Here is a 14,829-nt window from a genome sequence, read left to right as displayed (position 1 = left end):
AGATGAAATTTTGCACGGACATCACGCACACGAACATCTTCCGTAAAAAAAAATCAGTTTTTTTTCAATTTTTCTAGTTTTTTTTTAATTTACTATAGCTCGGGAGCAGATGAGCCTGAGCACCGAGTTGGATTTTCGTGTCAGATGGACTCACTCGTCCCTACATACTTGGGATTTCCCAGATGTTTGTAATGAGGCGCTCACATACACTACAAAATTTAGCTCCATGTATTTAGTCTCCTTTTCTCGAGCAAATGACTTAAAGGATGTACACCTTTTTCTCTTATGAAATCACGGTAATTCTTTCTTTAGATTGTGCTGAAAGATGGTGTCTTTGATTCAATGGAGACGAGTTAGGGCTTGTGACATCGACCAAACTGTTTGGTTCGCAGCTGTACATACACCCTATATTCCAAAAAAAAAGGTAATTACAGAAAAAAGTCAAAAAATTGAAACATTTTTGTTGAAATAAACTAGACCTTCTGTTAGTTTGGCCAAGGAAAACAATCTTGGTATTATTGGTGGGAAAAAAACACTATATAGAGGTTACTACTGATGCTTTTTGTCGCGAATTTTTCCATGTGCCATAACAATCAACATAATGATCAATCTTCTATAAAAAAAACATAACGATCAATCTAGCGACTACTCTGCCACGTCAGCGCTTGCGAGTGGGCTCAACCTATCATAAACAAGTTTAAAGAGCCTAAGCGGGCAGTTGTCAGAGTTGCTAGCTTTTGCAGCAAAAAAATAGGCGTAGTGGTAGTTTTTAGTAAAATTTCGTAAAGTGGTAGTTTTTCTTCAAGGGCGGTTGAATTGTTGTATTTTTTGTTAAATACTTTTTTTTAACATCAGTACAGACACAAGCGCTCATATACACGCGCATACACTCACCCCGATGAACGCACACACGCACACCCTATCCCTATGAGCACCTCCGAAAGACAGAGCCGGCATATCATCTTGAGATTTACGAAGTCACTGCAGGCGCCTCATCATCGACGGAAACGTCTCCTCCCACTGAATGCGCATCGCCGAAAATCCTGAAATAAATACAGGAATAAATGCAAGCATCAGGATTTGAACCCTGATGGCTAGGGATACCACAGTCCCTCTAACCATCCAACTACAGATTGATTCGCTTTGTTAAATACTCCTAATATTCGACTCGGCGGTCAATTTTTTAACGTTCAAGAAGGATCCTGGCATCCATTTCTGGTGGCGCAGCCGCCACGCGTCCCAACATGTGGGAATCCGAAGGGATGGTGTCCACGTAGGACAATCAGGACCTGGTCCACCCTTTCTTGTTCACGGAAATAACTTCTAACCTCAAGGCCATGAAGGTTGACACGGCACCGGGGCTACACGGATTCGCAGTGGCTTTTTATAAAAAATTCTGGAATTTGGTGGGTCCATAATTCTTTAAGACTACCCATAATGAGAGTAACATAAGCAGTAACATCACACATATCTAGATAAAATAGATGATGTGACAAGCAATAAATGAAAAAAGAGAGGCACGTGGTAACATAGCCAGTTACTACTAGTATGAGTAACATCACACATATCAAGGCAAGATGAATCTATAGCCTAATAAATAAAGTGTTGCATGTTACCACACATATGTTACTCCCCACTATAGAGGTAGTAACATAGAGTAGTAACATGGGCATGTTACTACTCTATGTTACTATCCATTGTGGCTAGTTAACTTGGTCCAGGATTTTACTCTTGGAAAGATTGACGTGAAGCGTCTCAATTATGGGGTGGTGGCGCTTCTGCCAAAGGTCCAGGGTGCGGACAATATTCAACAGTACCGCCCAATTAATAACCTTATTAATATGAGTTTTCGTCTAATCGCGAAGGGCTTTGCGACTCGCCTGGCTCCGGTAGCTAACAAAATTATTGACCGGAATCAAACGGCCTTTTTACGTGGGAGAAGCATATTCGATGGAATTGCGGTGCTTCATGAGGTCCTCCACGAGATAAAGACAACCAAAGAAGAGGTGTTTATCCTTAAGATTGAATTTGAAAAGGCATGCGATAGGGTGAGATGGGACTTTTTAGAAGAGGTGCTTAGAGCGAAGGGTTTTGATCCATTATGGATTAGCTTGATGCGGCAATTGGTCCAAGGTGGTCAAATGGCGGTAAATATAAATGGAGAAATAGGTCCATATTTCAAGAATAAACGAGGCGTGAGGCAGGGTGACCCGATCTCCCCGCTACTATTCAATATCTTAGTGGACGCCCTTGCTTCCATTCTCTACCATGCCAAGGGGGTAGGTCACATATCCGGGGTGGCATCTCGCATTATTCCCAGGGGTTTCCGTATCTCCAATACGCGGATGACACGCTAATCTTCATCAAGAACTCGAAGCGAGAGATAGTCAACCTTAAATTTCTCTTGATGTGGGGATCAGGATTTGGCTGGATGTGGGGATCAAGATCTTGATTTGCGAGAGATAGTCAAGAACTCGGAGTGAGAGATGTCGGGATTAAAGATAAACTTTGCGAAGAGTGAGGCGTTTATCACGGGTGGTGACCCGGAATCTCAGCTTCAGGCTGCTCACATGATAAATTGTGAATTGGGATCCACCCTGTTGAAATAGTCAACCTCAAATTTCTCAAATTTCGCATCTGGCCAAAATCAAGATCTTTTTATGGCAGCCGCCCACAATAGAATAACGAGTGGGGATCAGGTGCAAAAAAGACATGGCTCGGGCGACGGCAACTGCATCTGGTGCGGGGAGTGCGAAGACCAGGATCACATTTTATTTCGATGCATCATGGCTCGATTTATGTGGAGTGTCCTACGCTCGGTAACGGGCTCCTCTTGGAACCCGAGCGGGTTCTCAGATTTCTACCGGCTTGCATCATGCACTACCGGGAGGGATAGGAGGATTACATGGCTAGGATTTCGGGCTATTGCTTGGTCACTTTGGACCACGAGAAACAAAGCATTGATAGAGGGAGTATTTATCAGACATCCGACTGATCTATTATACAAAATGGTGTCTTTCTTGCAGTTATGGAAGTTACTGGCAAAACGATAGGACAAAGGACTCGTGCAGGAGCTCGTTAAAGGGGTGCGGGCAAGATGCACTAAGCTTCGACGCTCGACATAGGGACATCACCGGCATGCCTTCTCCATGTCGCCCTTAGCTACCTGGAGAGCTATCACAGTCACCATCCGCCTTTACTAGCGTTGCGCCTCTATGTATCCGCCTTCGGGCATGTATCCCTTTTCTTCATGTTTTACAGCTATTTCTTTCCTACTGCTTGCTGTTGTCATTTGGCAGACTTGTTGGAATCGTAAGGGTCTCAGTTTAAGGCTGGGCAAGCGCCTTTTTTTAAAGAAAAAACATCAACTATAAGTGGCTATACACGGCGTTGTGGTGAAACCGCTCACGCAAGTCAAGTGTCAGCGTGTGGATCCTCATAGGAAAAAAAGCATAAAAAAATGAACCTCAATCGGTAGGAAAGCATTCCAAGCCATGGTGTCCCGTACATCCAACGGTGAAACACCATTTCACCCAATCCTCAATCTCAGCCGAGAGCAGTGGGGTCGCGAAGTTGCGTCCGCCAAGGAGCTATACCCTCTTTGGCAACACGCAGTGGGACGCTTAATCTCTTTGCAGGTCTACCGAAATGTGAATGAACTCAGCACGCGCACATGCATACATGCACGGCAGTAAAAGCTAGACAGGCAAAATCTTTGTAAGCCATTTACTGGAAGCTAATGATAGAAATTCTGGCCTGATGAGGTCGTTAGACAATGCGATTCTCTACGTGAGTAATACAACCAATTTTCTGAAGAAAAAATGTTCCAACTAGCGTGTTTTCTACGTAGTGGAATACTGCATACACATGTAATAACCCCGGTTCATGCACAGTGCATCAGCCACACCAGTCCCAATGACTGGAGGTGGCGGTCCACTTTTTAAGCAGCTAGCTAGTACTTCCTGCGTCTCATAATATAACAACGTTTTTTGACACTATTGGCTATTAAAATAGTTTGACTGAATTATTTGGTTTATTTAATCCTGCTCTTACGCTTGGATGTGTGGGCATAATAACCTCATGCCATCATCATCATCATGGTTTTGAACTCGTCAATGGTGAGCACCCCGTCGCCGTTGAGGTCGAACCGGCGGATCATGGCCTGGCACTCGTCAACGTTCAGGTGCAGCCCCAGCCTGCTCATCATCAGCTCGAGGCTGTGTGGGGTGATGCAGCCCCTCCCTTCCATCTTGTACATCCCGAACGCCTCCTTGCACCTGTCTCCCTCTTCCTCCTGGCCGGACTCCGTCTCACGCACCAGCCTCAGGAACTCCTCCTCATCAAGCAGCCCGTCACCATCAAACACACGCCTCAACTTACCTGTTGTAGCCATGCTCACTCACTCGGCTGGAAAGGTTGGGTGCACGTGGGCTTGTCTTTCGGTGCTTGATGATGGTCGTCAGATCGGAGCTGGTTTGCTGCTGGTTGAGAACGAGCTCTTCTCTGTTGGTATATATAGTTGATTGAGAATCTTGGTATGGGCGAGCAAACTGGGAATGGAAGTTCAGGAACTAGCCAATTAGTAGCACGTAGCTAGTGCTGCATTTCTACGATGACACCAAGAGCGAGTTAAATTTTGGACCAGAATAAATAAATGAGTGAACTTCTTTGACGGAATATATACCATGGTTTCTTTGAGAACCGCGTGTCAATTTTGGCGCACTGAACTTCTTTTGACTGCGTTGGTTTCGACGAATTCAGTGGGGCCTCCAACTGTGCCGTGCACACGTAGGCCTACATATATGGTGCGTGCACACTCGCTTCTCATCGCAACATCTCAGCTACTGTCGCCCACACAAGCATCGAGCCGTCCACGTACCAGTCCACCACCAGTTAACTGACCATGGTTTCCTCGGATCGCCCGCGCCTTCTCATCCTTGGACCGCGACAGCGACGGCAAGATCTCGGTGGCCAAGTGCGTGCAGGCCACGCACGGCGACGGCATATCGGCCGAAGACGCCGCGGCGCTGGTGGCGTCCGTGGACGCGGACGGCGACGGGCTGCTCAGCGAGGAGGAGTTCCTGAAGCTGCTGGTGGCCGAGGAGGACCAGAGGCGCAGGGGTCTGAGGGACGCGTTCGGGGTGTACGAGGTGGAGGGGAGAGGGTGCATCACGCCGGGCGCTGAGCCTGCTGGGCGCCAGCCGGGACGTCGGCGAGTGCCGCGCCATGACCCATGATGCGTAGGTTCGATCTCAACAAAGACGGGGTGCTCACCTTCTATGAGTTCGAGACCAAGATGTACACCTGCGCCGGGTACTGCGCCACGGCCATCTACTACCGAGCTGGTGTTTCAGTCTGTGTCTCCAAATCCAAACTACCGAGTTATTATTGCCTTATGGAATACGGGGCAGCTCAATATGGCTGTTTAAAGTAGAAAATAAAGAACGAGAGAGTTTGAATGAAAGATGATCTATCAGTCTTTATTGATGATAGAAGTGGGATATTTATACCCAGACGGAAGTACATATGGTGCTTGGCGGTTAAATAAACACATAGTTATTTGAGAGCCAAGGAATTACATAGTTGCCTTGAGAGCCAAGGAAGTACATGGTTGCTTGAGAACCAAGCAACCTACCTAACAGTTAACTTAATCCTAATTAGCTTAATTAATTAGCAACTATTCTATTCTTAACACTCCCCCTTGTACAAAGCCTCTTCTTTGGTGTTTCCATCATCTTCACAAACTCTTGACAAATTCTTTGAATAATCTTGAATGTCTCCTCCAAAAACCATGTGGGAAAAATATGAGGAGAATAGTGCAGATATGTTGCTAAAACTCCTTTAAACCCAGTGGAAAAAATAATAAGGAAAAAATAATGCAACATATAATGATGATTGTCTCTTGATAACTCATACGAGAAAAACCTTCGAAGAAGGAGAAAACTCATCAGTGAGTTTAGAGAACAATTAATATATCTTGAGTACTTTCTTTAAAAAGACCGATAGGGAAAATAGAAAGTATGACGTATGATCTTTGATAAGATATTGCCTCATTAAAAATCATTATGAGAAACTTTGAGAGAAAACTCATAAGGGAAAAGAGTGCGATATGATATGCCATTGAAAACTCCTTTAAAACCCAGTGGAAAAAATATAAGGAGAAAATGATATGACATATACAGGAACTTGTGTTTATATTGTCTCGTTAAAAAGCTTTATGAGAAACCATTAGGGAAAAACTCATGAAGGGAAAAGGAGTACAATATATGCAATCTTAGGATTGTTAATAGGTTATAGATTTGGGAGATTGCTCCCCCTCAACTTTGCAAACCTAGAGAATGTGTAATACAAATTGCACTGATATGGTCATGACATTATGAATAATCTGTAGGACTTTCAAATTATGTTGTTTGCATATTGTTTCCTCACTTGTCTATAATTCATGAGGATAAGTAATTTTTTTAGTGATGTACTTTATGATATTGTTCTTCATATAACCTGTAATTTTTGAGTAACACAAGTGGTAGCATCTTGACAAATCAAGTTATGTGATTCCGATTTATCCCAACCACACGATTTTGAGTGTGGTTAATCATTCTGCTGAGCCATGCATATTTGGCAATGCTTTTAGATAAAGCAATTATGTTAGAGTGATTAGTGGAAGTAGTCGTTAAAGTCTATTTAGATGACTTCCATGAGAAGACTATTCCAGTGAATTCAGTCATTGATATGGCATTGTTGGGATCAAATAAAGAGCCAATATCATTTCATCATATCATGGTCATATCTTGATTTTCCTGATGGAATTGCCCAAGATTTATTGTGGGCTTGAGATATAAGTTAATATTTCTTATATCGACCATGTATCTTTTGTTGGTATGATATATCCACATTGAACTTCTTATATATGTTTTGGATATATGTAGACTGATATGTATTCTTGAGAGAATGCTTAGGTTGTAAACTTAAGCTAAATTTGGTTGAATCCAAATTTCCCGTCTTGAGATGATTCTGTGCATGTTTAGGTCTTGTATAGACATTGATGATGAGATCATCAATATACACTGAGGTGATGAAAGGAAGTCAAATTGATTCCTTTATTAAACATGTAAATAATCATCATTAATCGAGTAATCCTTTTTAAGAAGGAACTCATTTCGTCGGTAGTACCATATGATTTCCGACTATTTCAAGTCATGGAGCAACTTATGAAGTTTTAACAAAACTTGTTGCGATTTCCTTTTGGATTCGGAAGTATAAGCCCTTCAGGGACTTAAAAAAAATCCGAAATGAGTGACTCATATGAGTATGTAGCCACTTCATCCATGAACTGCATGGATAATATTATTGTTTTTATTGCCAATGATATTTAGTATCGAAACATAAATCCACCCATAACAAGAGGGTATGTAACATCATAACTGATGTCGGGTCTCTGTGTGAACCATTTTGCTACAAGCCTCGCTTTCTCACCACCTCGCTGTTGGGGAACGCAGTAATTTCAAAATATTTCCTACGATCATGCAAGATCTATCTAGGAGAATCATAGCAATGAGCTAGGAGAGTGTGTCCACGTACCCTCGTAGACCAAAAGCGGAAGCGTTAAGTAACACGGTTGATGTATTCAAACGTCTTCGCGATCCAACCGATTAAGTACCGAACGCACGACACCTCCGCGATCTGCACACGTTCAGCTCGGTGACGTCCCTCGAACTCTAGATCCAGCTGAGGCCGAGGGAGAGTTCCGTCAGCATGACGGTGTGGTGATGGTGATGGTGAAGTTACCAGCGCTGGGCTTCGCCTAAGCACTACGACGATATGACCGAGGTGGAAAACTGTGGAGGGTGGCACCGCACACGGCTAAAGATCAACTTGTGTTGTTCTATGGGGTGCCCCCCTCCCCCGTATATAAAGGAGGGGAGGAGGAGGAGGGCCGGCCTCAAGGGGCGCGCCCAAGGGGGGGATTCCTACTCCTAGTAGGAGTAGGTTTCCCCCTTTCCTAGTCCAAGTAGGAGAAGAAGGAAGGGGAAGAAGGAGAGAAGGAAAGGGGGGCCGGCCCCCCACCCCAATTCGGATTGGGCTTGGGGGGGCGCGCGCCTCCACCTGGCCGCCGCCTCCTCTCTTCCACTAGGGCCCATGAAGGCCAATTAACCTCCCGGGGGCTTCCGGTAACCTCCCGGTACTCCGGAAAATACCCGATACACTTCGGAACCATTCCAGTGTCCGAATATAACCTTCCAATATATCAATCTTTATGTCTCGACCATTTCGAGACTCCTCTTCATGTCCGTGATCTCATCCGGGACTCCGAACATCCTTCGGTACATCAAATCACATAAAACTCATAATACCAATCGTCATCGAACGTTAAGCGTGCGGACCCTACGGGTTCGAGAACTATGTAGACATGACCGAGACACATCTCCGGTCAATAACCAATAGCGGAACCTGGATGCTCATATTGGCTCCTACATATTCTACGAAGATCTTTATCGGTCAAACCGCATAACAACATACGTTGTTCCCTTTGTCATCGGTCTGTTACTTGCCCGAGATTCGATCGTCGGTATCATCATACCTAGTTCAATCTCATTACCGGCAAGTCTCTTTACTCATTTCGTAATGCATCATCCCGTGACTAACTCATTAATCACATTGCTTGCAAGGCTTATAGTGATGTGCATTACCGAGAGGGCCGAGAGATACCTCTCCGAAACTCGGAGTGACAAATCCTAATCTCGATCTATGCCAACCCAACAAACACCTTCAGAGACACCTGTAGAGCATCTTTATAATCACCCAGTTACGTTGTGACGTTTGATAGCACACAAGGTGTTCCTCCGGTATTCGGGAGTTGCATAATCTCATAGTCAGAGGAACATGTATAAGTCATGAAGAAAGCAGTAGCAATAAAACTAGACGATCATTTATGCCAAGCTAAGGGATGGGTTTTGTCCATCACATCATTCTCCTAATGATGTGATCATGTTCATCAAATGACAACACATGTCTATAGTCAGGAAACTTAACCATCTTTGATTAACAAGCTAGTCAAGTAGAGGCACACTAGGGACATTCTGTTTGTCTATGTATTCACACATGTACTAAGTTTCCGGTTAATACAATTCTAGCATGAATAATAAACATTTATCATGATATAAGGAAATAACTAATAACTTTATTATTGCCTCTAGGGCATATTTCCTTCACTCGTTGACTTTGTCTATCAATGAGAAGTTTTTAGTATTGCATATGGAAGATACTTATGAGGAGTAGGTATTACTGCGGTAAATACCACTCATTTGTTGAGCGAGTGCTATTTTTCATTACTTGCTTCCTTTTATGTGAACCAAAATGAGTGCAAGAGGCACTCTACCATGGATTTTGGTTCTGGGCCAAAAAGGTTTTAGCGAATTGAGAAGAAATATATGTCGACAAATATATTCCTGGTGGAATCATTGAAGTTTGTGGATGAAAAATTTATTCCTTTTTAACTCCTTGTGATTTCCTACAACAAATTGAGTCAAGGTGTTTCGATGTCCCGGCACCAAAACATTTGTGCATATTTATGCCATGCTTTGGATGATGAGCATCTAGTGAGGTGTCTTTCAAGAATTACATTTACTGGTTGAGGATTTGATTTCCTCTGTTTCTGCGGAAGCATATGAGAAGTTATATCTCGTCTTGTCAGATTTTCTCCCCCTCTTGCTCTCATTTGGGGAGAAGAGTGGTTTATCAGGTATCTCGACTCTTTTTGATACTTTACTGCAGGAATATAGAATTTAGTGACACCTTGTCATCAGTAAATGTATGTGGCAGATTTGCAATGTGTTGCAAATATATGATTCTCTAAACTTCTAGTTCAGATTCTTTGAGTATGTGGATATAAGGATAGAATGTCAATAACATTTCTAATCTATTTCTCAGCATTGTTTGTGGTACTTATCTCCCCCTAATGCCGAAAAATATCTTTATTGCTGATGCAATCAGCCTACGGGCTATGAATAATTTTTATTGACGGATACATTGTTATTCCTCACATAGATCCCTAATTTTCGTGAGTGCCCATTGATGTACGCTGGAGTGGTGATATCGGTATGTAACCGAATTATCGCAGATAAGAAATACTTTGTTGATTTCCACATAGTAACTACAAGGGGAAAGTAGTATGATATGCAGTTGGTATGATTTAGATTATACTTACGGTGTGTAAGGCCGTATGTGTCCAGCAAGAGGCTGGTAAATTTATAATTCTTTAAAAGTGGTCATGTTATTCATTTAACTCTCTTTGATAAGAAATTTAACTAAACCATTCTGGGTATGTACATAAAGTACTTAATGCAAAAAAATTGCTCATTGAATGAGTTCAACAACATTCTTCATTCAAATGGATTTATAGATCCGGTTTTCATGAGAATTTGCTCTTACTTTGATAAGTTGAGCAATTTATTTAGTAAGATCGTGCATGGTTGTGTGTGAGACACACATAAAAACATTTTATGAATGTGTATATGAGTACCATGAAGTATCTAAATTACCCCAGATAATGGTTAAGCAATCCAGACATATCTTTTGAATGTGTTTAAGGAAGAATAAGTGTCATGCTTAGAATTTTAAGGTGAGAGTGCCTTAAAACTTATTTCCCCTATGGCACATGCGGTGCACATAAAATCTGATGATATTGGAAAATTTGTAACTTGATAAGTTGTGACCAACATGATTGTCAATAATTTTCTAATCATCCCCAAATCAGGATGGTTAAGGCTACCAAGCCAAATATTTAATTTATTAAGATCTAGAAAATTATTGTGTACGCAACAATATTGAATATGACTTGATCCATACATTCAAAAGTTATCGAATATCAAGTCCGAGAAATAAGATATTGAACATCGCACTACTTGTAGTAGAACAAGTATAGGCTAATAATATTTTGGGATAATTAAGAGATTACATGAGGTCTCCAATGTTATTGAAAAATTTATTACGCAAACATATCATCGTTGCAATGGAATTCACCGTCCTTTTATTGCACTAGATTTTTGGTTCTCTCCTTCTGATGAAGATATGAGAACAATGATTTACCAGAATATTTTCTGGTTGTAAGTTTGCAAATTTTAAAATTTATCCCAAATACGTGGTGTAGTTTGACTATGTATTTGAGGGTTTGGTAATCATAGGTATAATCTTTGTATAACCACACATTTGGCAAACTTGAGAGTTGTCTTTGTGATCCTTTGAAAACGATATATTCCCTATTAAGAGGTAATTTTGTCTTTGGTTGTCTATTAGCCTCCATTTTACTTCGTATTCCTCACGGTTCTATTTTGTGACCACTGTCTTGTATAGTATTCTTAGTACCAGCAAATATTTCAAATAATGGTATATCACCTGTTGGGTGAATTTGATGATTTTGAGAAATTCTATGTTTCTTCATGATAAAAATGGTAGTACCATCATAAGAGGATGTAAAGTGTATTAAGGGCATATGAAAATATTTGATCACGAGATCTCAACTTGAAGTTGATTAAGTGACAGAATTGTGAGCTGCAATAGACTTGAGGTCTTGAAAAACGAATGGGTAATCATTCGCGATGTGCTCAAGGCATCATGTTTATATTAAGGGAAATATTTAGCGTGAATAAAAATTCATTCATTATGTAGTTAGTTTGAGAACTAAGTGAAGTTGGGACACATAAAATGCATATGAGCGTTGCAACTTTAGAGTCACCACCAAAAACATAGGCGTTGCATGTTTGACATTGGTTAGTCACTGTGAAAGTATAACCACAATGTGATGTGGACATTGCAAAAGTGTTGAGACACTCAATCGTTGTCATAATTATGGGATCCATCTTGATGGATGGACAACACTATAATTATAGATAGTGACATAGGCTTCACTGCCATGTATTTTACCAATGTAATAGAAGTCAATCACGATTATATGCAAATATTTATGTAGTTTCCTACGACATATTCAAGCAAAATGAGACTTAAAATAGTTGATATTAGCACACAATACCATTTCAGTGTATAGCGAGTGTGCAAGAACAATATTTACTATGAGAGTAAAATATTTTAGTGAACAACAACAAATCCTTCAGAGGAGCAATTTTTTTAAAGAAAGTTGATGCTTTTATAACCATATGTGTAGACCTCAATTTATATAGGATAACACTTTGAAGATAATCACCAATATGGTGTAGATCTCACAGTAATAGAAAAGATAGTATGACTTTTGTCAGTAGATGTTCATATCTCTATGACCTTATGTTATGCTATATTTAAGAAAATCAATTTGAAGGTAATCATCTGCCAAAATGACATGATGTTGACCTTGCAGTAATAATGGATAGTCTACAAAATTCGCAGTAGATGCCAGTATTACCTTATGATATCTTGAGGTAGTCACATCTAATATTAATATTTGGAAGAGCACTTTGAAGGTAATCATATTGTAAAATTGACAAGATGTAGTCCTCATAGTAATGATGGATAATCTGCAAATGATGCAGTGGATGCCACCAATACCTTGTGATTCACAAATAAAATTTGGGCTTGTCATACTAAGTATGACAATTTATAATTCTTAATAGAATATCATTCATATTTGCAAGAAAATGGATTTCTATTGCAAAATCGTAGTTGTTGACACAAATCACATGTAATGCTAGGGGTAAAAACATAGATGATGTCTTAAATTCCGTAGGAATAAGATCTTAGATATAAACAAAATATTATGTTGCAATAGTATTACTGAGGTAATACATATGGATGCAATTTATGTAATACTTGAAGACATGCGGCTTCAAATGTTATTTTACATGATACAAAATAATGCATAATTATATTGTATGCTATTTAGGGAGACATGAGGGCATAATAGAGAAAATATGGGCGTTCCACTGGTAACAAATTTAGAAGGAGTCTAAATGCAAAACGTCGAAAGGATAGGATATCCCCGATCCTTATCTGTGCTTGTGACTCTGACCATGGCAAACCACCGCCGTTCGTACAGTTACTATTCCCTATGGGGAATTTTTGTGAGAGAATAGCCACAATAACACTGGTGGAAACCACAAGTGCCAAAATACCACTATGAAAAACCGAAGTGCCAAAATAGCACTCAAGTTCAGGTTTTTCATACCAAGATAGCTCTATCGTCTATTGTCAAACATACTCTGTTAGTCAACGGTGGATGGAGCTGTCAGTTTTTTCTAACTTGCGAAAAATACCCTTCATCCTATCTCTCAGCGTGTGCGCTGCTGCCCGTGGCCATGGAGCTTGTACTGGTCAAAGTGGCCGGAGATTGTTTCGTCGGCCCGAGCTCTAGCCACGGCTCCTGTACGCGGCAAGCCGGCCGCCCTGCCGGTCGCGGCTGTTCCACGCCGTTCCCAGCGACATGGAGCCGCCACTCTGCAGCGTACGCAGCACCGCTCAGGCGCCCACCATGCAGTGCGTGATGCCATGCCTGCCCAGCTCCTCCCCGCATCCAACCCATCGCCGCCCCACTTTGGACGACGCCGTGTCGCCTCCTTGCTCCGGAACCGCGCGTGGAGCATGGCCCCACTCGCGGCCACTGTCTCTTGCCTGATATTATGCGTGTGTGCTGCTTGTTGTTGCTTGCCATAAGCTAACTGCGCCATTTGGTTGCACGGCGCCACCGTCGCTTGCTAGTTGCTGATGGTGCGAGGCACAGCGGCCAACAGGGCTGAGGCAGCGCAGCAGCGATGGTGGCGGCCGGAACCCAGAGGTGGCGCGCAGAGCAGGTGGCGAAGCCGAGGTACGGCTGCGCCTGACACTGCGGAGGAGGGAGACATGCCTCTTGCTGGCGGATTCCATTGGCGCCGGCCCCTTTCCCTTGTCCAGCCACAAGCGCGTAGTAAAGGGCAAAGTAGTATTTTTACTCATCTGTTAGTCTCAGTTAGCTCATAGTGGTACCTTGGCATGAAATTTTTCAAGTGAGTGCTATTTTGGCACTTTTGTTTTTCATAGTGGTATTTTGGCACTCGTGGTTTTCATTAGTGGTAGTTTGGCTATTGGCTCAAATTTTGTAGCCGTCATCTCCATTGGTGGTCGGGAACTCCATTCAGATGGCACCACGCCTGGAGGCCCAGGGCTGCGCGCCTCTGGCTGTTGCGGGAGGCCACCTTCGCGCTGAGCAGAACCAGGCCGACGGCCATGGTTGGTAGCGGGCGTGGCCGCGCTGCGAGAGCGCTGCCGCCATAGACGGCCGTGCCGAGGAAGACCGCGGATGCGGGCACCGCCCTTGGCGTCCAGGAGAAGGGGAGGGAGGTGTATGGCCACGCCATGCATCCAAGGTCGCGTCGCATCGCCGATCGCTGGCCGTCGCGTCGTGCAGGGCACCGGCTGTAGGGCGCCGCCGTCCGCCGGGCTGGCCGCGGTCGCTGCTACCAGTTCGAGGGAGGTCGCTGCGTGCGCCGCTTTCTCCTGCCGTGCTTGGGAGCATCTATGGCCGCTGGCCGCCTCTCGCTGAGGCCGAAGGCCATGGTTGTGCTGAACAACGTTACGTTGCCGTTGCCCAACAGGTTAGTACTGATTCTGTGTAGGAACAAGAAAAATTGGAATAGGATCACCTAATGATGTACTTCCTCCGTTCCTAAATACTCCCTCCGTCCAAAATTACTCGTCACCTAAATAGATAAAAATGGATGCAACTAGAACTAAAATACGTCTAGATACACCCATTTCTCCGACAAGTATTTCCGGACGGATGGAGTATTTGTCTTTCTAGAGATTTCAATAAATGACTACATATGAAGCAAAATGAGTGAATCTACACTTTAGAATATGTTTATATACATC

General features: G+C 42.8%; 1 protein-coding gene and 1 pseudogene across 1 annotated transcript; one reads left to right on the top strand and one right to left on the bottom strand.

Annotated features, from left to right (window-relative positions):
- Positions 1-4,078: 4,078 nt before the first annotated feature.
- On the bottom strand, positions 4,079-4,393 carry LOC123074797 (putative calcium-binding protein CML23). The gene has a single exon (XM_044497544.1). The coding sequence runs from the start codon at positions 4,391-4,393 to the stop codon at positions 4,079-4,081; it is 315 nt and encodes a 104-aa protein (XP_044353479.1).
- Positions 4,392-5,434, top strand: LOC123076337 (probable calcium-binding protein CML31; annotated as a pseudogene).
- The last annotated feature ends 9,395 nt before the right edge of the window (positions 5,435-14,829 follow it).

This window comes from Triticum aestivum, chromosome 3D (genome assembly GCF_018294505.1).
Source record: "Triticum aestivum cultivar Chinese Spring chromosome 3D, IWGSC CS RefSeq v2.1, whole genome shotgun sequence".
NCBI lineage: Eukaryota > Viridiplantae > Streptophyta > Magnoliopsida > Poales > Poaceae > Triticum > Triticum aestivum.
Note: the sequence above shows the minus strand (reverse complement) of the source record. Positions and strands in the feature narration are given on the sequence as shown.

Coding starts and splice junctions, on each gene's coding strand:
- LOC123074797 (XM_044497544.1), bottom strand. CDS start 4,393: ATGGCTACAACAGGTAAGTTGAGGCGTGTGTTTGATGGTGACGGGCTG.